The sequence below is a fragment of the Copadichromis virginalis genome, linkage group LG14, assembly GCF_057382275.1.
Source record: "Copadichromis virginalis isolate Kocher_CV1m ecotype Utaka linkage group LG14, C_Virginalis_male_GT1.1, whole genome shotgun sequence".
In the NCBI taxonomy this organism is placed as follows: domain Eukaryota; kingdom Metazoa; phylum Chordata; class Actinopteri; order Cichliformes; family Cichlidae; genus Copadichromis; species Copadichromis virginalis.
The window spans coordinates 24,780,644-24,808,393 of NC_140631.1; the positions used below are offsets into that span (position 1 = coordinate 24,780,644).

A 27,750-nucleotide genomic window follows, 5' to 3' on the forward strand; every position below is an offset into this window, starting at 1 on the left:
ACAGTGTATTTAAACACTGTTCAGTGTTTAAATACAAGGAGAACGGAGGAGACTCAAATCCAAATGAAATACAGAAAATATTTAATGAATCTCTAGTCAGACTTGGTTTTCTGTAATAGCAAATCAATATAATCTTGAATGAAATTTAATAAATAGGAAGACTAATAAACAACCAGGACTGGCACGTCTTCATTTTCATTTACTTTCACTTTTACCCAAAGGTAAGCAAGTATCAACGCCTAACACAGAATACAGGAGAAAACAAGACTGGGGTCAAGGAAGGATATTATAAAATGTGTGGTCAGGGGTTCATGAGATGAGCTTTACACACGAGTGCAGAATCTCAAGGCCGTGTAGTTCTCGAAGTTTGCTCATGTGTCTGGAAAAGAAGAAAAAGTTTTGGGGGATTTTTTGCAAAAGAAAGTAGCAGTAATATATTCAGCTGGTTGGCATTCAATTATAACTACACTCGTGTGAGCTCAGGAACTGGAGGAATATTTTAGTCTTTCTAGGAATAAAGAGACACGTTGTCGCTGCCGACTCCTATTATAAAGTGTACTATTCCAGTTGTACTTGCATAATCGCAGAGGTTCTATAGTGGATGATGGCCCACAGCGACACATCACTGCTTAGCTAAGAACGTGATCACTTTTTATTTATATCCTCGTGGATTTATGAGTAGATGGATGTTCATACTCAAATTTCACTCTTCAGTGAGAGTCAGAGAAACAATATTTAACCTAACATGTTCCAGATCCTTAGAAGGGCTTTCTTCTCATTTATTTTACAGACTGTTAAAAAAACATTAATTTCTCCCAAATATTTATAAAATCCTCAAATAATGCTACTCCAAAAAAGAGCTCGTTAAACTCATTAAATAATTGATAGCTAAATTTTATGATTTCTTTGCAAAAGTAGTGCTTTAAGCTGCTGGTTTAAAGGTCATTCAAAGATGAAAAAAAAAATCCAAAGTAGAAAATATTTTTCAGTGTTATCACAGGCTTCCAAAAAGTTATAAAGTTAAGTCATTTTAGTTATTTTTAAACTGAACTGTTAAATAGCCATGTTATATTTTTACCGAAATTTTCAGTGAAAACACTACGTAGGCTACTTTTTTGCTTACGTTTAACTTTTGCTGTGCCGCTGGATATAATGCTGTGACACTACTATTACACTATAATGTTGCTGTTGCTGGGTTCTTGTTTCAGTAGATTTGCACTTCAAATTAGGCTGTGCCTCATCATTACAGCAGGAAAAGAAGGATTTATTTACTTACACTGAAATAAATGCTACTGCCTGCAAGCTGCAAGCATCAGTAACGGAGCCATTATTTTTTTCTGTATCATCAAAAATATACTTTTCATGAATTTCTTGAAATATTGTGATATAATATTTAGGCTATATCTCTTACCTCTACTATCAATGCTCAGTGTTGGGAAGGTTACCCTTAAAACATATTCACTACAGATTACAGAATACATGCCCCAAAATGTATTTTGTAACGAATTCTGTAACGTTACTCAATGTTACTCTGAAAACGTTGGATTACTTAATATATTATCATGTTTTTTACAACTACATGAATGTACTATTGCTGTGTGATTTATTACTATTACTGAAGGCTACTCACCATACCAATACCAACTAGATTTTTAAATCTTAATATAAATGAGTAACAGTAGGGTGGACATTAGGTAAGGCTGCACTTTTTGCAGCGATCTCATATAGAAAACTATTCCGCGGGTATATAAAACAGGTCCGCAGCTCTGAACCATAGTAAAGGGACCTCTGGCTAATGCATCGGGTTCAGTGTCGGGCTCGTAGCCGAAAACTGGCTTCACTTTGTTGTCTGGGTCAACTTTGCTAGCGAGAGACAGAGAGAGGCGTTGAAGGGCTGCTCCAATGGAACTTATTGTTTTGCAGGAAAACACGAACACAGCGTACAGTCGAGTCTTAATCCGGTCTTTAAATCTGACGTCATTAGCCGTGCCTGGGCCCAAACTCCGCTGTCACACGATCAGTTCGGCAACACAGAGAGTTAAAAACTGTCTAAATCCTTTCATCTGTAATAAAATGATCAGGGTTACTGCTCTACCAGGTGTAACAATTACGTTTAACATCCAGGCATCCATGAAAACCAATTTAACGGGGTTAAAAGTTAGGTCATTTATAAACTATATTGACTAAACTATTACTAATAAACTTTGATATACGTGACTATCAATGAGAGTGAATATGGCTGGTTGACATAAGACCTGCTAGTAAATATATTAAAATGCCACCTAGGAAGCGTGTAATGTCCGGGAGCAACATGGCATCAGCTTCAAAGCAATACGTGGTGAGCGACTTGGTTCTATTGTTTACGTGGCTTTATCGATTAGGGTGAGAGGGTACCTGGGTTCACATCGACACAACTTCCCAAGAGCTATTGCTGCATTTTGCTGCACAGCTGTCCTCTTAGCATCTCCTGCAGCGTGCTGCAGCAGCAACAGCACAATATCAGTGCCCAGCAGGTCACTGGCAACTCCCTCCAAATCAAGGCAGTGGGCCAAGCACAGGGCTGCATTTCCTGAGACCATCTCGTCACAGCTGGAGCTCAGCAAACGACGTATTATAGACAATTCTGTGTGAAATAGTAAATGAAAGGCAATTAGGATGTATATTAAATATATTTAAATACACCTAAAGAATTTTTTTAAAAATCAGTGGATGTAGTATTTACTGTCCTCATATGTGAATCAACACACACATGCACACACTTTATTTGAATATTAGGTCAGCACTCAAATTATATTCATGGACTAATGAAGGAGCTTGTTAAAACCAACACGTCAATCATTCCTCACTTTTATCAGAGTTCACCAGCTTCTCCCGTGCCAAGTGACTGGCAGCAGTGCACACTGTCAAAGTCTTAATGGCATACTTAGTGGCAGTCTGCCCGGCTCCCTGGGTAGGCAAGCACAAAAATAACAATGACATTAAAACCAGCAGAAAGAATGTGGATAAACATTAAATTTATGGTGACAGTCAGAGGTCACGTGAAATATGAAGAAAAACTGTCTTTTAGTGGAATTACGGCAAATATGTATATATAGAGAAAATTTGGGTCTCTGGCTTTGTTGCATTTTGTGTTGCTTTGATGATACATGATACAAAACATGAATGCACAAGACAAATAACCAAGCTCACAAATAAGCAACGAATTCGGGGCAAGTAGTTGCATGCGCTACTATGAAATGAATATGTGTTATACAATGACATCTTTCAACAAGAAGAAGCAGATAACTATGGTGACATTTGAGCAGTAGATTAGTGTTCACAGTTACCACCTTCAGGAGCCTGCACATGGTTTTGACCATTTCCCTTTGGATAACATGCTGAACGGCTTGTGAGGACTGGGGTAGGACAGTGCTTAGCACACCTGTGGCTCTCTGGAGAACAATGAAGAATTCTGGCATTAGAAAATGAAATAATACAAGACTGAAAAAAGTAGAGGCTTGAAAAACAAAGCAGAGAATTTGGATAGCAGATTATCAAAAAACTGCTATGGGGCAAGGAAAACTAGCAGAAAAAAAACATTTGAAGAAAAAGGGTGTTTTCAGAAAATAATAAAAATAAGGCTATTACAAACTGGAAACTCATTGCAGGTTAAAATGTCTAAATTGCACTGTATTATCCAGGATTTTGAAAGCACAGTTTAATATTTTGAAGATACAAACTACACAATATGTGGGTGTGCAGTAGACAAAATAGAACAAAAGTGATGAAAAAAATTGTTCCTTCTTTTCTCTTTGTTTGCCGACACAAAGAAGGTTATTCTTAACAACAAATTAGGACCAGACTGGGTTTCAGGCTGCAGTCAGCTTGGTCTAAAGCCACTACTATATCTATATTATTGCTAATATATGTTGTAATATATCTATATCACTAAAGCACTTCTGGATGGATGCAAACTGCATTTCGTTGCCCTGTACCTGTGCATGTGCAATGACGATAAAGTTGAATTCTAATTCTATTCTATTCTACTGGCAATAATGTGAATAATGCATCTTTAAAAACTTTGAAGGGTGTTTTGAAGAAATTATTACTTAATATTTTACCATAAAGACAACTTTCTAATGCTTTAAAGCAAATGTTAACTGTCGTTTCCAACGTATAATTGGAACATACATGCTCATTACAGATCCTCTCAGCAAAGCTAATATATATAATATATAATGTACAAAATAGCAACACAATAATAGTAATAATAAAGGTGGTGCATGACAACATAACACCCGCATGGATGGCTGGACCCAAGGTCTCCCAGCAGAATATTGTCCAAAGTATCACAGTGCTTGCTTTTTTCCCATAGTGCATCCTGGTGCTGGGTGTTCCCAAGGTAAGTGCACCCAGCCATCTACCACGTGATGTAAAAGAAAAAACATGATGCATCAGACCAGGTCACCTTCTTCCACTGCTCCGAGGTCCCGTTCTGATGCTCACAAGCCCAATGTCAGAGCTTTGGCGATGGGCATGAGTCAGCATGGGCCCCCTTACTGGTCTGCTGCAACAAAATGTGATGCGCTGTGTATTCTGACACCTTTCTATCAGAACCAGCATTAACTTGTTCAGTAACAGTAGCTTGTCTGTTGAGCTGAACCCCATGGGCTAGCCTTTGCTCCCCACATGCATTATTGAGCCTTAGCCATGCTTGACTCTGTCACCTGTTCACCAGTGATCCTTGTTAGACCTTTTGATCGATATTTTTAGAGATGCTGTGATACAGTCGTCAAGCCACAACTTAGCTTTTGTCAAACTCACTCAAATCCTTACGCTTACCCATTTTTCCAGCTTCTAAAACATCAACCTTGACAATAATAGCTGATATATCCCACTCAATATCCCACTCACTAAAAGGAGCCATGATGAAGAAATAATGAGTGCTGTACACTTCACACGTCCATGGTCATAATGTTATGCCTGATCAATCTATATTCTTTGTTAAGGTTAAAGTCTTCAGAGTGCTGGAGCATAAGCTTTACTCACAGTTATGATTCCCTCGTCGTTATGCCTCAGGAGATCCACACAGGAGTCGCAGAGTGAAACAGAAAGCTCCTTCAAACAGCCACAGATGGAAAAGTGGATAATCCAATTTTCACATTCAATTCACCTTTAAATAGGTGTCACAACAAATAATTGCTCTTTCTGCTTCCTTTCCCATTGGCTTTTATTCTTTTTTTTTTTGATATAGTCTAATCTATCAATCTTATTTTATTACTATTAATGAATTTTGTAGTAAGAATGTTGTTCCTCAAGTTGTCAGGAAAAAAGTCAGAGAACCTGAGAATTTACCTGGATAACAGGGGAGGTGACGGTTGAAAGGTTCATAATCAAGCCAAGTAAAGGGTAGAGGATCTCTCTGTATTCAGATGCAATGCATGTCCTCTGTGTGGAGAGAGAATAAAACCCTCCACTAAATAATAAGCAGACATCTTTTCTGTCTCATTGTGACAACACTATAGAAGACATTTAATTTCTTTGGCATATGACGTCAACACAATGAATAGCAATTTGCACTTTTCTAAAGAAAGAGACAAATGTGTAACCATTACTAACAACAGCAACCAGAAAGGCCTTCCAACAATCAGGATCATGAGCAAGCTTGTGACGAATGACGTCATCTCTAGCCAGACAGCCGAGACCTGATATCAGTGACGGAAGTATATGTTGATTGGACGTGTTGAAATTTTTCTGAAAAATACAGGAAACACTTGAGTACTTTTTCCACATGCACACAAATTGCATATAAAGTGAACCAGTAATTGCATATATTACCAGTATTGTTGTAACTGGCAGAATGACTGAGTCTGTCAAAACATCTCTCAACTGAATACAAAACCTGCAAGAGAAAAAAAAAATAACACACACATATATATATATATATATACATATATATATATATATATTAAAAAAACATGTCTGCTACAAATGCAAAGCAGGATTTGTCTGAGTATAAATATGGAAAATGACAGAAGGTCTTCTACTGTCACACTGAAGTAGCAAATTGACAATATCCTGTGTGCTGTTTTTACAATGGGAATAAAGTCAAAGGTGAGAGAATGATGTCAGGTTAAGTTATACACAGCCATGCATGACAGAAGAAAGCAAATCAAGAACTTCAAGAAACGAAAACTGTGTATAACCTCAAAGGAGGGGACCGCTTTCCAAGCTGAACAGTTGAGTCCAGTGACTTATCTTCGAACCCTAGAGCCTCACCAATTGTAAATACTCCCCAAATGCACAAAATGTCCAAGTCATACAAGAGATACAGGACAATTCAATTTAGTGGTCAAACAGCACTGACTGTCATGTCTCTGAAGACTGTCACTCATCCACATCAAAGGCAGTAAAAGTCGGATGGATTTGCTGTGAGCTTTGTATCTGCACTGCACAGTCATTTTCCCTTTAATTCAATACTAAAGGTTAAGAATGCTGTATGATATCTATACTGCTTATATGTATACTACACTAAAATAGCATCTTTAAGTTGAAGTCGATCAGAAGCAGAGCAGCCTTGGCTTTAATGAGTGTAGTAATTAAGGCTTGGATAACACATTATTATTTCTCTCTAGACTTCTGCTGATACAGGTAAATCTGTGCTAGGCAAACAGGAGTGTCCTGTAGGCCTTGTTTCTGTTTTATTAGTTTGTAAAGACTGCGTGAAGTGATCATGACTTGAGTATTTTGTTGGGTTAGTAATGAATCATACCGGCTTTCTGTTGCAAAGTTCTGCAGAATGTTGACCGCTGTGTTCTCCTGCTGCTTCTTTGGCTTTGAGACGCACACCATGAGGTTCCTCACTAACCTTTACATTCAGATAAGAGCAAAGGCAGATAAACAAAGAGAGAGGGAGAAGATATTACTAAAGGAAATTAATATTTTGTTCCCACATAATGATGGCATTTAGCCTGGGACCAACAACTGGGATAATAATGCCAGAAATACTTTGACAATAAAAATCGCTCTTTTTACATTTTCTGAAAATCTGCTCAGCCGCAGGTATACGGGTAGCAAAACAAATTGTTTGGGCTGCTCAGAGTTAACAGAGCAATGACAGAACAAAAGTTCTTGAAATATCATTAAAATGATGTCGCACCTGGAGTGACAATAACAAACATATTGCCCGAGGCTAGACTAAAGTCCCTCCACTGCAGGGAGGAGGTAAAAGAGCATTACTGTTTCTGTCTATATAATATATAATTTCCTGTCCCTGCAAAGCGATTGACTATGGTGGACAATAACTGAATCTTCACTCCAACTGAGTCATCGCTAGTGGAATCTCCCGACAACATAAAGTAATATCTTACATGTTCAAATCAAGGCTCTCAATGGCCAAATGTCTGCCACGTGGTATCTCTGAGTACACCGACAGCAGTGCCAGACATTCTTTCGCCACTTCATCATGCTCCGATGAAGCCAAATGAACAATGGACTGTGTGGCGACCGGACATGTCATCAACAGCTTCTGGTTTTCATCTGAAAGCAGTGGAAAAACAAAGAAGAATAAAGAGACAGATACACTAGACACAGTGGTCCCATTGTCAGTTCCCAGTAAACAACAACCTAGTTTTAATGAATTTAGCATTGTATTATTAATCCTATGTTGATAATGAAGGTATTTATATTACAAATACACAGTGTGTAAAAATGATCAAGGCTTGCACAAAATGCTAGACATTCCATGTGTCACCCATCTGTAGTTTGGGCGATTAAGCACAAAAAACATGTTCAACAAAATACTGACAAGATGTGCATAAAGACCACAATACTAATTTAGAGGTCAACAGTATTGTTTTCTTATTTTCCTTCTAAATCGGTGACAGTAAAATGATACATGGACAGACACTGAAGTGTACCTCAGTTGTCAACATACCATTTCCACAACAAACTCTCCTCCATATTTTAAAAACAGACACACACAGCTCACGACTCTCTGGATCATTTGTTTTCTCCAACAGGCAACTGCAGAGAAATTATACAAGCAATGTGAGTATGTCAGTAAACATAAAACCCAGTTGCCAAAGACAACATAGCTGATAATTTTATATGAAACAACCCTACTGCAGAACAGTGTTTATTTTTTTAAAAAGGCACTCACAAAAAAAATATTCATTCATTTTTTAGATTCAGCTATATATGTAAAAGTGAAGAGCTTGAAAGACACCTTGAAAAATACTATATTTAGCATAAAATGTAACTTTGAAGAACTCTAGACCTTTTTTCCTGCTTATCTTTAACTCTCAGAAATGACCAAGAGCACCCAAACTCAGAGTGCCCCTTCAATTTGTGATTAGGACAGGCCACAATGGCACTGGCTTTTCCTGCTTCGTGGCTCACATAGGTGTTAGGTGATTTATCTGGCTCACACCAGCAGCCTTACTGAGTATTTCCATCAAGCTCAGACTGCAGTTTCTTTGCACCCTCTGCTTCCTGGACACTGTGTCCCAGCTTGAAAAAGGATATTGCTAACAATGGACTACATTGAAAGCATGTGACAAGTTAATAATAACCTTACTGATCTGAAACGAGGGAGTCATAATTTGTATCTTGTACAAAAACACAACCTCTTTCTGGGACAGAACGGGGGCCATTGCTTATTTCAGCACTCATCTCAATCTCTAGTGTGATCATCTTTTCTTCTCTGGGCTTTCATAGAAACAGCTGAGGAGGGAGAGGGGGCGGTGAATGATCTCTCGAGTTTATGCCATCATTGTCTCTGTATGCCCCTGCCTCTAAGTCCATCTGTCAAAGCTCCACCGAGGGCTGACTGCTACCTCTCCCTCTGGTCTCCTTACCTTCTCACCGTGACATTGCTGGCGATGATACTAAAGCCATTGTTCAGCCTGAAAAGGGTCTGCCCTGTACCTGTTTGAAGAGAACAATATATGGTGTAAGAAGACGGAAAGCAGTGGAACATCATCAGGCAGCTTAGAGATTTTGCAGACGCACCTTTTTCACTGGCTGATTTACAGTCAAGGGCAGGAATGAAAAATACATAAAACATGTTAAGAGACTAAGGCAAAGTAAGAAACAGTTTATTATCTAATACCAAAGAAGACGAAGTAAAGCAGAGCAGTGAAGGAGTACTTTTAGGGGGAAAAGCTTGTAATGTCAGCCCTGCTGAGATCCTTTCAGTCGTAAGTTATGTAAGTTTTGCCCTTTTCTGTTGAATGGCACTGTAAGACAGGCATTATATCATTTGACATGACACTTTTATTCTTCTAATGAAGAAAAAAGTGAAATTTGATAAGAGATGTTTGCCATTTGGCAGACAATACCCAGGGCAACATAACATCCTATGTTACAAACAGTCATACAAGTTAACAAAAAAAAAGAAAGAAGAAGAAGTAGAGAGAGTTACCATTTCATTTTGATGTGCTTTACCTTCTTATGGTTTGCTGAGTGGTGAACTTTAAACATTATTAGTTTCATCAGCCTTGCCCCTGCAGTCAAAATACCTGAAAATTTACAATGCAGGTAGCAGAACACTCGATGCAGTTCATTACCACGTCATTGCCACATGTTTAAAGTATAAGTAGACAAAAAAACAAACTTCAGATGGAGCCACTGACCTTGGCGAGTTATACTGTTACAGTGCTGCTATTGAATAAAAAAAACTGCCATTTTTGCCTTGTGGCAATAACTAAAAAGAGTTACATTAGTAGCATGGACTTTCAAAGTTATTTGGCAGGTCAAAAACATTCACAAAAATATCACCAGCTCAAATAGGAAGGGTGAATCACCCAGTGAAGTTCAATTACTCCCTGTCCACAGTGGCCCCTTTTCAGACTGCAGAGGACTTGGTAAACATATCGGTTATTTTTCAGCCTGAGTGTATCATTGTCAAACAGGAACATGGGGTGAAATAGTGGTTGGCCGCCCAATTCCCTACTTCACCCAAGAAGAAATCAGGCCCATAAGAGTGTGTTCCTGCCTATCTAAAACCTTGAGAAACAAGCTCTGTGCTACCACCAAGCAAAAGGAATTAGATATGTTTCTTTTCAACAGCTCACTTCTTGCACTGAAATGTATATAAACATGCCATTTTGAGGCCCATGTCCATGGAGAGTGCCCGGGGCCAGGCTGTCACAAATCTAGTGTGTCAATGGAGAAGTTCCAACATTCAGTAGTGACCGACAGGACAGAGTGAAATAATGCTGCTGAGCTTAGTAAATGGACAAGTTCTATCGTGGATGCTTTGTTAAATATTGCACTAAAGCTGCTCCACCAGGCACAGTAAAACAAAAAGGAAAAAAAAAACTTCTGTCTGTACTAGACGCTAAAGAAAGTTTCAGAGTGGCAATTCCAGGATTTTTATATAAGGAAATCCTGAAAAGAACCAGTGAAGAAGAAATGAAAGATTTTCACAGAAGTGGCACTGCACAAAAGCCTGAAAATTATTTATTGAATAACAGTTTCACATGTAAAGGTGGATATATCATTTCACTGTTGAGGGACAATAAACAGGAAAATTTTTCAGTTTCTAACAAAAGTACTGTTGCTTTATATGTAGAGTTATAAGAAAAATAACATTTTCACAAGACTCTGCAGACTGGGCAGTCCTGTGAAAAAACAATAATTCAATAGCTTGCATGTTGCTTTCGTTGATTGAGATGAGGTTTTCTCGTGGTAACCCTTCCAGACAGTAAAATTTTTCTAATTTTACTGTCATGAAATTTAACATTTAACATGCTAGTAATGCTCTCGGATGTAGCTATCAAGCTTCTTGCAAGTTACAGGACTGCACAGAGGTCCTGAAAACTTTCTTTTTCGTGACTATATATAGAGGATTTCAGCACTGCTATGATTAATTCTCTTTATTTTAACTGAGCCAGCATCCTGACAAAATAAATAAACACAAATAACACAAACACAGCAGCAACTGAGGTAGATGTAGTTTTTCAAAGAAAGCAAACCTCTGATCTCTATACCATCAACATCTAAAAGTACAGAACGTTACGAGGCATGTCGAAAAAAATACTTAAGTTTTAAACATACTGTAACGGTGTTTTTAATGAAGCAATTCATTGTTTATTTATAGATTCAAGAACAAAACTGCATCACTCTACAAGCAGGATGAAAAAGGAATATACAGTACTTAAAATTAATGAATTATTTTTTTAATTAACCAATATCTTGATTAGACATGTCTCTGGTAGAAAACACAAAAAATAGCTGGAAATTCAATCATTTAAGAAAATATTTGATTTAAAATAAAAGTGAAAATGCATTTGGACACATGCCCTTGGCCAATATGGAATCTGGATTGATATTAATGCACTGATCATTATTAAATAAACTAAGGAACAATGTCTGGCACGTCTTTCATTTTACATTAACGTCTGCGAAGCTGATACTTAATGGACATCAGCCACCATTTACACACTTGCTCCACTGTCACTGGTACCAAAGACTAATGGTGCAGGACTTCATGGATGGTAAGCATTTAACCTACCATGAAGCAATCCTGCAAAACTTAAAAAAGCATTTTTGTAATTAGCACAAGCTTTTAGAGCATATTATTGTAATCTCTTTTTCTGCTTCAAGTCTTCTTATCCAATCTAGCCTGAAATCCGTTTTTTGTTGTTGTTTGTTTGTTTGTTTGTTTGTTTGTTTGTTTGTTTGTTTGTTTGTTTGTTTGTTTGTTTGTCATAAAACCAACAAATAGGTGCACCGGAGACGCAGTCTACCAAGAAAAAACTGAAAACAGTGATTAAAGGAGAAACAATTGTTTGAACACTCACAGTCAGTAAGTGCTTGTGACAGAATCTCCAATCCTCCGCAGTAGTAGAGGGCAATCTGACCGGGTTTTGACAGCTTCTCCAACAGCTCCACCACTGTTGTGGCCTTCCTCTTCCCCTTGTCAAACTCTTCCCTTGCCTTTATCTCCTGAGTCTCTTTCTCCTTTCCCAAATCAACCTGGGTCAGGTATTCTGCAAAGGAGAACAAAAGAGAATGGAGAAGCAATTAGAGAAAGTAAGTTATTCCATAGCAGTAAGTGCAGCTGCCCCTATCTGAGAAGAGTCTCCTGTGGTGCATCTGTCAACCTGGCATGACTACCACACCCACCACCTGCTATTAATATTCACTCAAATAGAAAGAGGTCACTTGCCAATGTATAAGAAATGTATTGGTACATCACATATGACCTAATAGCCCAAATAAGAAAATAGCAAAATCAGTGTAAAACACTGAACTTGATGCATCATATGCATTAAAGTAACAAAGTGCAGGAAGGTTAGGTTCTATCTGGGAATAAAACAAAATAGAGCACAGTGCTAGTTCAGATAAACCAGGTCAGGCCACATAATCCCAGGTCACATCAGCTTAGGTCTCAGCTGGTATCATTATATGAATCTGATTATCAAATCTGGTACAGGTCCCACTACTTAAGTTGCTTTAGTTAGCCTAAAGTCAATTTGCCTCAGGAAGTCACACTGCAACCCACCTCCACTCAAGCTCCTCCTTTTCAAACTATTTCTGATCTAACCAGTGTCTAATCTTTTGTCACTGACAGGATAAGACATGAGGATGTCTCACTGCTGCTCTTCCTGCCTCAGTCATTGTGCACATACCATATGCGTTAGGGGCAGGGACTTCCAATAACGTGTGTAAAAGTAGGGCCCCAAGAAAGGACTCATACTGACTCATACAGTTCAAATCACAAGTTTTTAAACCCTTTCTATTCTTTTACATACAACTCTACTCTTTTGGCCTGGTAAGCATTTTGCCATCTTACCATCAGACTGAGAACAAAGAGTCCTGTATGCTAAAAAATACTGCTTAACCCTTTAATTACCTGATTAATATTTCATGTGGATGGATATTTCATCACTTAAATGTTTTTTTTTTTTTTTAATCAAGGATGGCACAGCGGGGCCGTTTTAAGTACTGTCACCTCACAGCAGGAAGGTCCTGAATTCAAATCCACAATCCAGCTGATGCCTTTCTGTGTAGAGTTAGCATGTTCTCTCCCTCTGTGTGAATTCTCTCCAGGTAATCTGGCTTCCTCCCACAGACCAAAGGCATGCATGTTACAGTAGGTTAACTGGTGATTCTAAATTGGCCATAGGTGTGAATGTGAGTGTGAATGGTTGTCTGTCTCTATGTGTTAGCCCTGTGATAGACCGAGATGGACTCCCAGCTGCCACAGGGTGCTACCCTGACAAGTGGAAGAAAATGAACGGATGCATTCTTCCTCTAACTGTCATGTTTTTGAGGAGTATGATGGCTTTATATTGTTAGGAAAACATATGACTCTTTTCACAGAATAATTAAGCAAAGTATAAAAAAAAACAAAATATTGTGGATGTTTTTCAAAGAAAAACGTAAATGTGTGCTGTACCCATCTTAAAACAGTTCTGGATGATACATGACCAAAGATGGTGATTTTCATTAATGGACCTTTTCCTAGCGTAGTCCATGGGAAATAGTTCTTTACCTTTCACTATTTTTTCCTTCCCAGGTTGAATTTCTTCTATCTTTTCAAAACAGCCTCTTGCCTAAAAAAGGAAAAATGTTCTGCATCACTTTCTATATAATGTGTTTCAATCATGTACTAAAGACTCCAGAAGATTCTAGACTCAGCAGAGCTGGTATACAGTTTGCAAAAAGCTACAGTGCACTTTAATGTGATTCATACAATAAATCTTGCTTTACTGGTTATCTGTGTTAGATGTAATCCTATTTTGGAATAAATAAATTGAAATAATTTGAAATTAGATTTACAGATGATTCCTGTGAGTCCACATTATCTTAATCAGAAACATATTTATAATTTCTTGAGAATTCTTATTATCTTTCTACTTCAGGCGTACAACTGTAATGAGAGGTATTCTTACTCACCTCGTTATATTTCTTCAATCCCAGATATGCTTTACCCATGTGTAGATAAGCCTTTATGCACCTCTCATTACACTGGCAGAAATGAAATAATCATGGGATTACTTAATAAACCTCTTCATCTACATAATGGTCGTTTAATGACTCCAGCACACTTGCACAGTAAGAAATAAATATTCAACCTGACTTTCAGACACACTGCACTGGAGAAAATTACATGAACAGTTTACAGAGCACATCTCCCACCCAAAAATTGTGTCTTTGACATTCTGGGGAAGCATAAAGAAAACATTATTCTGAGGATATTACCAAATTAAACCAGTTTTTCAAACATCCCAGTTTCTTTAGAGAATATTTCTAAACTGCTGGTGAGCTCACTAGACTTCAGTATAACATATGCGGCAGACCTTACCTTTAGGGCCCATTCACAGTCACTGACGGCCTCATTGTACTTTCCCAGTTTAATATAGGCCTACACAGATGTAAACATTAGACAGGACATTTTGAAAGGGAACATAATGATTTTATAATTTCACTGCAGATGGTAACAAAGATTCTAAATTTAAAATCTCTAAAGTTCTGTTTCACAGATGCCTAATGCACTCTGTGTCCACATAAACACACAAAAGCATCTCTGCTCTGTTTCCCCTTGAGAAAAAAGGGAAGTTTGTGTTTTCATTGTAAAGCATAGATTGAAGATATTTACTTGAGCTCTGTTTGTGTACAGCGGCTGCATATCTTTGATTTCAGCCAAACCATCGCTGTAATACTTTACAGCAGTTTCATAGTCTTCTTGAGCATAAGCTTCATTCCCTTTGTCCTTGAACGCTGCAGGGATGGATACAAGCAGTTACATTTAAAAAGGAAACACTGTCAGCTCAGCAGAGCAATGACTATAGAGAAATGCTCATCTACAACAGGTGAACCCTCTGAAGTCTGATTCATCACAGGTGATAACCCTAATCCTGTATTTTGGAGAAATGCAAACTGCAAAGACACACAAACAATAAAAATACATATATTTTGATTGCTTGGAGTTCGAATTAGACCTCTGAGGGTTTGGTAGCTAAGTTTCACAAACCGATAGCCTTTTTCACATTTGCAGCTTTCCGAACTTTCCTTTCTTCTGCATCCATCTCCATAATCTTCATGAAATTCTCTGATCAAAACAGAAATTAAAAAAATAATCTTAAGCATGAGTACTACAAAGGAGGAAATAGTCAAAAAATGCCATTTTTAATGAGCACAGTATGAAGAGAGTTTGCACACCATTTAAATAAACAAAATCAAACCAACGCTGTCTGAGAAGCTCTGTTATTTTTAAACTGCAGTCGTTTTAGAAAGTCATTATTAGTAACTACACAGATCCAGACAGTGTGCAGAGTGTGTGTTTATAATGCAAAGAGGGTTCACACAAAGCTAGATATTCTCTATAAATAAGAGCCAGAGAAATTTAAAATCTGTTTTGCTTTCTCAGCCCCGAGCACAAGATTATTTTTCTTACTCATCATGAATTCAGTGTATGTTGTGTTAATTTCAATATTAGAAGATTCACGCAAAGAGGTGTGATTTTTTTTACACATTTGAAGCTTAACTGTTAATGAGTTTTACCCCCGGGCGACTTGAAAAGAAGTGCCGGCTGAAAAGCTGTTTTAAATGGAATATCACATTCAGGGTGCTGGGTTCAGTGGGATGTCATCACAGCGCTTCTCAGTATATAAAAATACTGTACACTAGCCTAGAGATTACTCCTATTTGCATATGTTTAAGCAGTAAAACTGATGATGTAATGCAAGTCCTTGGTGAGTTAAACAGTTAACAAGGCTCCTTGACTAAAGGGCCTCTAGACAAATCAACTCAAAGAACATCACTGATTTCGAGTCATTCATATCCTCTAATGCATGGTAGTTCATGGGAGGAATAAATCATTTATGTTCTTTATTAATTTATCTTTGAAAAATGGATACTAGTTTTTGCTTCTTTGGTTGAAATATTTCATTATTGGGCACAGTATCAGTGTGCTTTCAATCACTGCAACTGACAACCACAGAGACATTTATTTTCATTGTGGCTCACCTGGAGTTTCAGTCTGAGGAGTCTGTAAAAGAAGAAAAAAACAATTTAAAAAACAATAACAGTAGCAAAGAGGTCAAAACCTACTCACTGCTTAATGTACACCGTGTTCTTTTTCTTAAAGAACAAGAGAGAACAAGGTGGATAACACAACAAGAAGCTGTTTGTAGTGTCTGTAGTGTTCCTGCCTGAGGGTCAGAGAGTGGATGAGAGACAGAGAAAGATACAAGGAGTTGTAGACTAAGACACATGCTGTTGACTGCATGCATGTCTTTACTATGGAAGGAGGGAGTGGCGGTGGGTTTGTGTTGACTGTCATCTTGTTGATTTTGGTTCTGCAGGGCTCTGCCAAGGAAGTGATGTAGCAATCAGCTTTTTCCATTGCTTTTTGTTGGGCTTCAGCATCAGAAGACCTTAGGTCCTCCACAAGCTGACCTGAAAAGAATTCAAAGAAATAGAGAGATCTTTTCCAAGAGGCTTTACTTTGGCATTTGAAATAGGGCTAAAAGTAAAGAAATAGCTCAACAATCTACACCTTCAAACCAACAAAGTTCCCAGTAGCACAGAAGTATACACTACATTTGCGTTTTGAGCTCAATATTTATTGAACACAATAGTTTTTTAGCGTTTACAGCTAATTAACTTAGCAAAATGGGTACAAGAGAATAACTTTGTGTTAGCTAATATCGTTAGTAAACTATACTTCTACCATTACTCACTTATTTCATCAACATTCTTCAGAAAACTTTCGATGTCTTCAAGTTTCTCCATTGCGTGTTTGTCCGTTTTAGACAGCTTTTGCTGGATTCTAAGACACGTGGCTCCGTTTTATCTCAGCAAGACGCTGAATGTACTTCTCCCTCAGGTTTCAGCGTTGAGTTACCATAGCAACGTGATGCCTTCAGGCCCGCCCGTAAACTACACAAATAAGCTATGTCATAAGAATGCCAAGAAGAAGCCGGAACAAACAGCGAAAGTAAATAACTGGGGCTTTTTAACTACACTACTTTTAGCTAACTACTCTGGGTTATAAATGCGGGACAAATTTTAAAGAAAAAAAAAAGGGTAATTCTTAACTAAATCAAAACTGAATCAAAATAGCACTGAGACGTGTTTGATTCATTGTGAATGTAAGTTAGTTCCGTCATGGTTATGAATGCGGTATTTAACATATTTTTTATCACTAAAATAAGTGCATTGTGTTACATAATTATGTTTATGTTTCTTTAATCGCCGATTAGAGGAAGTATCTGAAGGCAGCACTCACTACCATAGAAATTAGTAGTCTTTTTAATTAATTAATTATTATTATTTCAATGAAAAGAAAAATAAAATATTTATTCTTATTATACTAGCAGCTGTTGTAGTATTACTAGTGATGAGTTCGTGCCATTACTCCTTTAAGGAGTAAATATTATGCTGTAAATTGCCCCTCATACATTACATATAACGACAGAGGGCTGTGAATTCTGCAGAGACCTTGTATATTATCGCAATAGGAAACCCCGTCGTCCATTTTTCTCTACAGTGGAGCTAAACTGCCTCCTTGTGGTTGAAAACACATCTATCCAAATATGTTGTCCGTCTAGCTGTCCATTTATAGTGCTGTGGGTCTTTTATTATTCCTTTGTATGTACTGCATTCTTTTCATCTTTAATTAACTACAGAATATTCAAAATAGTCGTAATGAAGAGACTAAATCCGTTCTTAAGTTTCATCCTTCAACCAGTGAAAATAGTCAGGAATAACAAAATGTTTAAAAAAAAAAAAAAAAAAAAAACAGTGCCCCCTTCTTGAATTTTTTTTACATATATATGTCACACTTACATGTGTCAAAGACATTTTAATATTAGACAAAGTTTAACCCAAATAATACGAAAGAACAGTTTTTAAATGAGGATTTTAAACAAGTCACAGTGAGAGCCAGAGCAGAACAGCATCTAAAACTGCATTCCTGAATTTCCTCACTTGAGTTGAGAGTTCAAAATTCAATAATAAGAAATAAATTGAATAAATTAGCATGTATGGGATAGTTCCGATAAGAAAACCACTGCTGACCGGAAAGAGTCAAAGGCTCATCTCACATTTGACAAAAAAACATCTTGATGAGGTTTGGACATGTTTTCCCCCATAAGAAATGAAATTATCATTTTAAAAAAACTGCATTTTTTTATTTCCTAGGGTTATCTTTGTTTAATATTAACATTTGTTTGGTGATCTGAAACAAGCACGAGAGACAAAAATGCAAAACAATAAGAAATCAGGAAGGGCTTTGTACCAAGCTGCTTGTGCAAAATAGGAATTCTCACTGTCTATTACAAGAAGACTCCACATGAAGTATGGTACTACAGGAAAGCTCGCTGCCTCCCTCCTCACAGGCTGTCTGTGTTCACAGCTTGACATTTAATACAGATCCAAATCATCACACACAGTGAGGCTCATTGTCCACATCTGCACAAAGAAAACGAAGATAGAGTTGCAATTATATCACTTACGGTCTCGAATTGAATTAGATTTTTTTGGTATAATGTTCTGTGTAATATCCTACACAAGTCTTAAACTAGGAAGCTGAAAATATTTCCAGAAAAGAGGCTTCAAAGGTTAAGAGCACAGCGAGACACAGAAACCAATCACATAAAATTAATTTGATCAAACAAAAGCAATTTTAAGAAATTATAGTTGTTTTCAGACTAAAGTTGTCGTGTCTAATCTGGTGTCCAGCTACTGCTTATGAATTTCCGTGTCAGAATATTTACTATAGTTTGTGAACTTCCATGGTAGAGTGTATGCACTGGAGCAGGACAGAATGCATATTGTGTGAGTTACAGACAGGGGCTTGTGTATGGCCGGATCTAGCTCCTGCAGTTCCGTGCCTCAGTGGACAACAGATACTGACAGCACAGAGCAGTCATTCATTAAATACGCTCCACTTTATCTTTCTTTGTGCACTAACTCTCCACAAGATTCCACGTCTTCTTCTTCTTGATCTGTAAAGATCAGTGTGAATGTTTCTACTTTTTAAAACATTTAACACCAGTAAATTTATTGTAATTCATGCCATTTTTCTCACAAAACTGAACACTGTGTGCTTTCTGCTACTTCTATTACATGCATATATATTGTTAGTGCTTCAAAATGAAGCTTTAATCCATCTATTTGATCTTGTTTGTTTATAAATATTCAGGCACATCTTCCACTTATCCTGTAGTTTTGAATTGATGCAGAATAACAGAGGCCATCCTGTATCCCAAATTTGATCTGAGGTTAGGGAACATCTTTGAAGCACTTAGACCAATGCTTACAGCGAATATGCAAATTGCATGGCAAGAATTCAATTGCACTACAGAAAGACACTGAATCATCATTTTCACTCCAAAGAGGGATTGCTATAGCAGTATTGCATTCATGGATTGATCTAAAACCAGACCACAGGTGGGCCACAAGCTAGTGTACTCTGAGTGCAAGAAAAATAGAGAACATTGGGTCAGGAAGGGCATCCAGCTTAAAATCTTGGCCAGATCAAACGTGTGACTCATAAAGAATGAGATTTCCATACTAGGCTTGTGGGGGCTCAGGTTAACAACAACCACTCCTAGTGCTGTTGGCCAACAGTTAAAGTGCAAATGTGATGGATAAGAAATCTGATTCCTTACTGAGGTATTTAATTCTGTTTCTTATAACATAACAGAATTTCATAACAGAATTTCATTGTTTTTTGACTGTGTTGCTGTAGGGAATATGCAGTGAGAATGTAAAGAGCAGAAATGGGTGTTGCCTGGGTTCATTGTGCTTTGATCCACTGGTTGAGTCTTACATGAGTTAATAAAATACATTTACTTCATGTTATGGTTCATACGGTTAATATATTCCTCAGTTAGAAAAGAAAAGAAGGATAATTTAGTTTGGGAATGGTGTCCTAAGGCCGAGTTTATCTATGTAGAGAAAATGTGATTTGGTTTTGTGAGCTAAAGGCGAGAGTAGCGTGTCAATCTCTTCTATTTACCCTGTTTAAGGGCAGAACAAACGGTGGCTACAACTACTGCTGGCCAAAGACAAAGAAAGAGGAAAGAAAGAAGGCACACTGAAAAGGAGCAGGAGAGAAGAAAAAGCCAGAGTGTGGATATGACAGTCATGGGTCTGATAAAGGGGGATATCTAGACAGTCAGTGTGACAGAAGAGGAGACTAGGAAAAGGGTGAAATCACTTTGTTGACCCTAAAAGGAACAACGGAAAGAAGAAGAAGACATGAGGTGTGACGGAAAGGTTTTGTGACGATGCCTATGAAAATAAAAACAAAATTGATTTGACCATCTGCTCATGTCCATCTAAAATGTTATTATTGAGCCCAAATTTTATCATGGACCCCTAGTGACCTAAGCTCGGCTTCCCTGTCTGATAGATAATGACCACCACTAGTGAGCATGACCAGAATTATGCTTGTTTTATCAGTATGCACAGATTTGTAAACTTTGACAGATTCAAAGTGTGCCATTGGCCACTGTACTCTCCAAAACCTCGTGCTCTTAACCAAAATCAATGTTGCTTGTGTTTCCTCTTTTACTTTGATAGTCTTGTGTCATGTGTTCAGTGTTTTGAGTTTTGTTTTCCCTCTGTCTCATTATATCTGATAAGTCCCAGCTGTGTTTCCACCTGTGACACCCAGTTCCCTCCTACTGTTCGTGTTTTTTTCCAGTGTTTCAGCTCTCACATTCTGGTTTAGTGTATTTTTTCGTGAGTTTATTTTCTGAACATCTGCACAGTACAATAGAGCTTCTCTAAGTTCACCCTTCTGTGTCCGTGACTCCTGCGTTTTGGTCCTCATCCTGCCCTCCACAGCACCAAACCGTGATAGTAATTGCATCTTGTAATCATGCTCAGCACAGTTACAACGATTTGGTACAAATTTAACTTTTGAACGTGCCATCTCATAAAAAAGCTACTTCAAAGAAGGAGGCAGATTTAATTATCTACCAAAACTTATTTTTCCTTAATCCTGTTAATTATACAATGAGTTAAGTCTCAGAAGTAAAAACAAACAAAAAAAATTAATTTCTGTTGCAATGTTCTGATTAGATAGAAAACCAAAAGTAAAACAATTTAACCAATGACACATTGTGTTGGGTGTCATAAATCAATGTGAGCTACAGAATAAAACTGTTGTAATTAATTAATTACATTTACACAAGCAGATTTTGCTTCCAGACTCAACCAGGGAGGAGGCTCTTTACAGTGGGAAGTTTCTTGGCTTCATTTGAATCTTTCTTGAATTTCAGTCCTATAGAAGTGCATGGAGGGGGTTTTCCCCTTCTCTGTTCCACACATACATGCAGCTGTTAGCTATTAAACTCCAAAACCACACCCCTGAAGTATAAAAGGTTTTGGGTCACAACACCCACCACCCACTGGATCCAGACACTGACCAATAAACCATAAAGTACAAGAGATTGACACAATGGAAGAAGGCGCGACCCACGCTGTTGCTCCATCCTATCTTGGTTGGTCCATCTTTAACACTTTATGCTGCTGTCTGCCACTTGGGATTCCTGCTATTATCTTTTCCTGCAAGGTAGGAAACATTCCCTGAGAATCAAGATTTTTTTTCCCCTGCTCAAACTTTTGCTCTTCTGTACCTGCTTTCAGAAACACACCGAAAGATCAGAGCAACAATCATCCAAAGCCTTTCAGTTTTTTAGAACATCATTGCTGTTGTTTTTTTTTTTTTTAAATAACCAGCTAAATCACTTAAAAGTAAAATTCAAAGTAATATATTTGAATTTTTATTTTTAGGTTTTCTCCAGGCTGATTTGTAATGATTTGTGCTTATTATAAGGTAGCCAGTCAGATTTCATTGACGCATCATTTTTTCCATCACACATATACACATATTTTCTCTAAGCAAGTTAAATGTAAAAGAAAAAAAAAGATTTTTTTTTTCTTAAAGGCACAAAATGCAAACACTCTGGGAGAATCAGCTATTGCTGAGGAAGCATCAAGGACGGCCAAGACCCTGAACATCCTCGGAACAGTCTTTGGAATAATCATCATCATCGTCTGGATTACAGCTACATTTATGTAAGATAGAGAAGGCCAAATTTTGCCAGAAAATAAAGAGTAAAAATCAAAAAAGTTTTTATAATTATGTGCTACACCTCCTCTACATGGATCATTAATTAGGAATATATGTCAGGTCCTTGTTCGCATGTGTTTGCAGACTATGTGTCATGGTCCGGAGTCTGCGACTCCGTGTTTATGTTTAGTCTATTAGTATTCTGTGGTTTTGGTTACCTTGGGTGTTTGTATTCTTCTGTTCATGTTCCTATGTTCTGTGTCCCCCAGTCTGTGTTTAGTTGGTGTGTTATGTCATTGCGTGTATGTGTTTCCTGTTTTATTGTGAAGGTCTGCGTCTTATGTGAGTGTTTTCAGTTTGCCTCCCTAGTCTCGTCACGATAATCACTCCCAGCTGTGTTCCCCACCTGCGTGTAATCTCCCTGTGTTCTCTGGGTGTATTTAAGTTGTGTCTTCTGTCATGGTAGTTGCTGGTTCGTCTGTGTTATTTCCCTTCCACCCTTCTGTGTTGATTCTCTGGTCATTCTCCCTGCATGTCACGTTTGTATTCCGGTTAGTGTTTTATTTAGTTTTCCCAGTTTAGAGTTTTCACCGTTTTGTTCCTCGCCACCCTGTCTGTTGTACCTTTTAGTTGCAAATAAACTCACCCTCCACTTCAGCAGCCTGCAGTTGGATCCATTATTATTCACACGGCTTGCCCCGGCAAACCGTGACACTATGTTTAATTGGCTTTTTCCATTAAAACAAAAACAAAAACAAAATGATATGATATGAAAATTATAGGAAGAACAATGAGTGCATGTCAGCATCAGAGTACTGCACGAGTGTGCCATTTACTAAAAGGAAGAAAACAAAGGCATATTATTGTAAAAAATATTGTTTTTATTTGTCTTATTTACAGTTATGTTGGCATGGGCCGTGATGAAAGAAGAAAATATATAAAAATTGTAACAAAGGGTGTGTGTTATAATAAAAGTACTTCTTTTAATTTGATAGTGAAAATTGTCTGTGGCTTATTTTAAACATTTCTGTTTGTAAAACATCTATCAGCTATATTGTATTATTGGGTTTATGATACTTGACACCTTTGCTTTGGCACCTGGTGGCCATGTGGTAAATTTTGCCTCTGTTTTTCTTTTTTTCCGTTTCTTTCACTGACTTGGATTTTATAACCTTCTGTAAATATAATATAAATATAAAACATCTATATTAAACATCAATATAGATGCATAAAAGATGTACCATATGTTTATTCAGTCTTGTCTTCACCTTCAGAGAATTCTCTTTTCCCAAAATTCCTTCAAGATGAGAAAACAGAAGCATTTCCCTGGCTCCACTGAAGTTTTTCAACTTACTGTCTGTATGATCATAAACAGACTCAAGAAGCAATCAAGGTCGTGGTGCTTACTTGAAATATATTCTATATTTTTATGTGGTGTAAATAAATACAATACTCTGGAAAAATAGGAACAATAATTTGAAACATCAAATGAAGTTAAAATTATGTTTTACATGTGACCCATCCTGCAGTAAATTATTATAAATGAAAATACAGAAATTTAAATATTCCAGAGGACAGTCTGGGCAATGAGCTTCCACAACTTTTGCTGTAATTTTACATATTTATTTCTTGCAACTTTAGCCTAAAGGTGACAGATTCCTTTCTGTAGCTGCAGCAGTATATTGCAACATGTTCATCTATGTTGAAATCCTCCAACTTGTTCTTATATTGAGATAGCTCAAGGATTAAATGTGCAGTTAAACTATACTTTGACAAAAAAGCTATTTTTACTAGTCAGGACCACTTACAATCAAAGTGAACCCACTTGTTGTATGAGGCCCTTGATGTAAAGTACATTTCACATCCCTGACTTAAAGGATATATAGCCTTTATAACATAGAATAATAACAGATAAGAACAGGCTTATAAAATCATTTACAGCCTATAGAAAGCATTTTAAATGTTGAAATTTCATTGAGCTTTGAAGGTTAAGACAGAAAGAGTGGGATGGACCATGCAACAAGTGCTTAACTGTAGAGATTAAACACACTAAATACTTCTACCGAATCAAAAGATAGAACTTAAGCAGTAATTATAGTGTGAAATAGATATTATTCATAGAAATCTCCATCAGGGAAGAAATCAGAGCCCAACTTGTTTGGTTATTCCTCTGAAACCTTAAGAAATAAGCACTGTGCTACAACCAATATGTAGAAATTAGATATGACCTGTGTTCTGTAACCATTTCTGCCATCATGTGGCAGTATAGGATTTAACATCTCATTCTGCTCATTCTATTGGCTTACAGTATAGGAGCCACACCTTTGAATCCATGCATACATGCTCATTCATGTGGTCCTGTCCCCTACCTCAATTCTAACCCTATGTCAAGATTTGCCTCCAAACACTATCAGTACAAGGTTTTTAAATGTATTCATTTTTTGATTTAACTAGCAGCGCAGACCTGGCATGCACATAGATTACATCAGGGATAGCAGCCCAGCTGTGAAATAGAGCAGGACTGTAATATTATATTATATTATATTATATTATATTATATTATATTATATTATATTATATTATATTGTATTATATTGTATTATATTATATTATATTGGTCAGGCATAGATGGCTTACAAATAAATCAGCATAACACAATTTTTTTGTGAATGTGAGCACCCATGTGCACACCTGTGTGCATGAGCGCGCTTGAGTTCAAAAGGCTTCTCCATGTAATGATCTGCTAGAGGGTGTGGTGAGCCATAGCCCTCCCCCCCATAGCATGAAGCAGGGGCAGAGGAGACCCGAGCCCGTACTTCCATAGGCTCCTCAGAGTGCCAAAAACCCAAGCAGGACCACCGGAGAGGTAAGATGTTCCCAAAGAGGCAGAGGTGGGGACTTGACCTGACACATAGACAAACTGGCACACACAGACACAACCATATGTTCCCACCCTCATTCACAAAAAAACAAATACTCAGCACTTGCCCAACGAAGAGACAAACAGAAATGAACACTATACACCCATTCACACTCCACAGACATACTCTATACTCCCAAGTCCAGGTATCACCACCCCCAGGGGGGCAATCGACCCCCAGACCCGAGAGATGTTACCTTTTTCCCTGTGGTGGGGGCAAGCAGACGACCCCCAGCCCAGCAGTCACAGGGAAGCCCAGCGTCACAGACCCCAACCAGACTGCCAACTCATCCCAGCCCCCCGTGCCCTGAAGACCCCATACCTCACTCCACCCGCTCATATGTCGTGATGCTGCATGCTGTTCTATTTTTATTTTTTTTCCCCGCATGTCCCGTTTGGTTCTTTTGCATTCAGAATTATTGTCTAAAGGCAAAGAAAGATGCCCAACGGATTTACTTTACCAAATTGACCACCCCGACCTTGCCATATTGGTCTATTTAGTTCACCTTTGCTTTTATTGTTTATTTTATTTTATTTTCACTTGCTACACATGGGACAGACATGACTGGATTTCCCCCAGAAAAGGAAGAAAGAAAGAGGGAAAGAGAAACAGCAGGGAAGAGGAACGGTGATAAAGAGGAAAAAAACAAAAACCAACAAAACAAACACACAAAAAATGTTGAGAAAGAAAAAAGAGAAAACAAGCAAAAAAAGCAATATAATAAACAACATCATGGCAATAATCTATGTGAATATAACAGTAAATACTAAATATTAAATATTATCGTGCAGCACGTAAGATCGACAGCACACAGTGTGCTTTGAGGTAGGAGCCAAAAAGGGTGTAGTTTGTGTCTGTGAGCACCCGTTTGTACACCTGTGAGCATGAGCGCACTTGTATTTAAAAGGTTCCTTCATGTAATGATCTGTTAGAGGGCCATAGCCCCATCCTCCAGGGCATGAAGCAGGTATGGAGGAGATCCAGGCTCCAGACATCCAGAGGCCCTCAGAGCACAAGAGACCAAGAAGAACCAACGGAGGGGCAGCCGCGCCACTCTCCCGGAAAGAGCTGAGGAGAGTCCCAGATGAGAGGTCACTCAGCAGCCGCGGAGCAGAAGCCAGGGGGGGTTGCAGTGACGTGCCCGTGAGCTCCGCCAGCAGCCAGCTGTGCCAGAGTGACCGAGCCCCAGGCCGAGGGCACCCCACCCCCAAAGGGGCCCGAGCGAGCCCCAGGCTCCAGGCCCCGACAAGCAGCCACCAGGAGTGACCCGGTGTGTACCTGGACGCCCCCGGACACAAAGAACCACCAATGCACCGATGTCTGAGGGCGTCTGCCACTGGCAGGGAGAGTGGTGGGGGAGATAGGCCTCCATACCATGGAGGGCCTGATATGTCCCTAGAGAGGTGGCGTCTGATACCCGACCTGACATATAGACACAGACATGACATACAGGCACACACAGATACAAACATCCATTCCCACCCTCATGCTCTCATATGCAAATACTCAGCACTCACTCAACGTGGAGACAGACATAAATAGACACTGTACACACAATCACACTCCCCAAGCGTACTCTATACCCCAGGTCTTGGTACCCTTGCCCCTAGAGGGGGAACTCACCCGCTGACCCCAATAGGCACCCCCACCAAGGCCCATCCAGACCGGGGCCAACAGCAGCAGCACCGCCAAGCCAGGCGTGACCCACCCAACCCCACCGCAGAGGAAACTACACCCACCCTATCATCCAATCATTCACCATTCTACATAAGACAGGTTGAGTTCATTCTCCACCTCTCCTCTCCTCCCCTACCTGCAGGGTAGACTCCTGTGGAGCAGAGGCCTCCTGCAAGGATGTGACAAACTAACCGCCAGTTGAAGAGACTCCCATCTCCGCCGGCGCATCAGAGGCCCCAGACCACCCAGGGGCAGCTAGGCCACCAGGAGTTACCAGAGTCCTCACTAGAACATGACCTACTCTTAAGATATACATCACAACTCACATCACATTAAATTACTGAAAACATTTACTTCACCTCTCACTATCATTTATTTATTTCTTTATTTGACAAAAATATATTTCATGACAAGCTTCACTGATTCATACTAAACCCATAAAGAAAATGTAGCCACAACAAAACACTGCAGCATCCCAGCAGGAGCTGATAAGATAAGATAAGACGAGACAAAATGAAAACGGGCGAGATGAGATGAGATGACATGAGGTGAGATAAGACAGCCTCTATTAATCCAACAAATTAAAAATTTACAATATATTATGTATTATGTATATATTATAAAGATGTCACAACTATGTTAATCTGAAAAAAGTTTGAATTGCTCCATCTGAAAACATAAATCGAACGCTGGACAATATGAACAAGTGTGAGACAAGTGAGAGCTCTGGTTAGGAGTGAAGCAAGTGTACAAACACAATGAGAAAGGCAGTGTGGGTGGGGAAATGCATTCCTGATGTGAGAACTGCATCAAAGGAATGAAGAAAAACTGTGACACTTGAGTGAACTCGTGGTTAGACGATCTACTTGGCTGCAAAGAAAACACACTGATGCAAACTTGTCAGAGCCACCAGTTTATTGAAGGTGAAGTTTAAGAAGTTGTGTAAAAAAAAGTTTCAAATCTTTTAGTGTCTAAGTCTTAAAACACTGGTGAAATTATTTTATTCACTGGGCACAGCTGAAGTGATTTACTGACTTTGCATGTATTGACAAGTGATAAGGGTTTTGTTGTTCAACTGTTTGAGTGACAAATTCCTTAACTGTTTTGAGAACTGCTTTAAGAGTGGTG

At 38.4% G+C, this 27,750-nt stretch overlaps 1 protein-coding gene across 2 annotated transcripts; it reads right to left on the reverse strand.

Annotated features, from left to right (window-relative positions):
- Window positions 1-58: 58 nt before the first annotated feature.
- On the reverse strand, window positions 59-16,844 carry ttc12 (tetratricopeptide repeat domain 12). Of its 2 annotated transcripts, XM_085430073.1 has the most exons (21): window positions 16,677-16,844; window positions 16,235-16,392; window positions 15,961-15,982; window positions 14,966-15,043; window positions 14,591-14,712; window positions 14,297-14,356; window positions 13,888-13,959; window positions 13,484-13,544; window positions 11,787-11,975; window positions 8,838-8,907; window positions 7,916-8,004; window positions 7,350-7,518; window positions 6,752-6,847; window positions 5,818-5,881; window positions 5,599-5,733; window positions 5,335-5,427; window positions 5,029-5,097; window positions 3,330-3,431; window positions 2,847-2,946; window positions 2,395-2,623; window positions 59-379 (listed from the first exon to the last, which is right to left on the reverse strand). In XM_085430073.1, exons 1-21 carry the CDS (start codon window positions 16,726-16,728, stop codon window positions 310-312), a joined length of 2,100 nt encoding a protein of 699 aa, XP_085286199.1. In that variant the 5' UTR covers window positions 16,729-16,844; the 3' UTR covers window positions 59-309. The 2 variants fall into 2 exon arrangements, with proteins under 2 accessions (XP_085286199.1, XP_085286200.1); XM_085430074.1 differs by lacking the exons at window positions 7,916-8,004; window positions 8,838-8,907.
- Between the last annotated feature and the right edge of the window lie 10,906 nt (window positions 16,845-27,750).

Bases quoted from the DNA above. Each gene is read 5' to 3' on its own strand.
- ttc12 (XM_085430073.1), bottom strand. From the start codon at position 16,728: ATGGAGAAACTTGAAGACATCGAAAGTTTTCTGAAGAATGTTGATGAA. The intron at 13,960-14,296 runs GTAAGGTCTGCC...CATTTCTGCCAG, and splicing joins ACTGTGAATGGGCCCTAAAG to TGTAATGAGAGGTGCATAAA. The intron at 8,908-11,786 runs GTGAGTGTTCAA...CTCTTCAAACAG, and splicing joins GTCACAAGCACTTACTGACT to GTACAGGGCAGACCCTTTTC.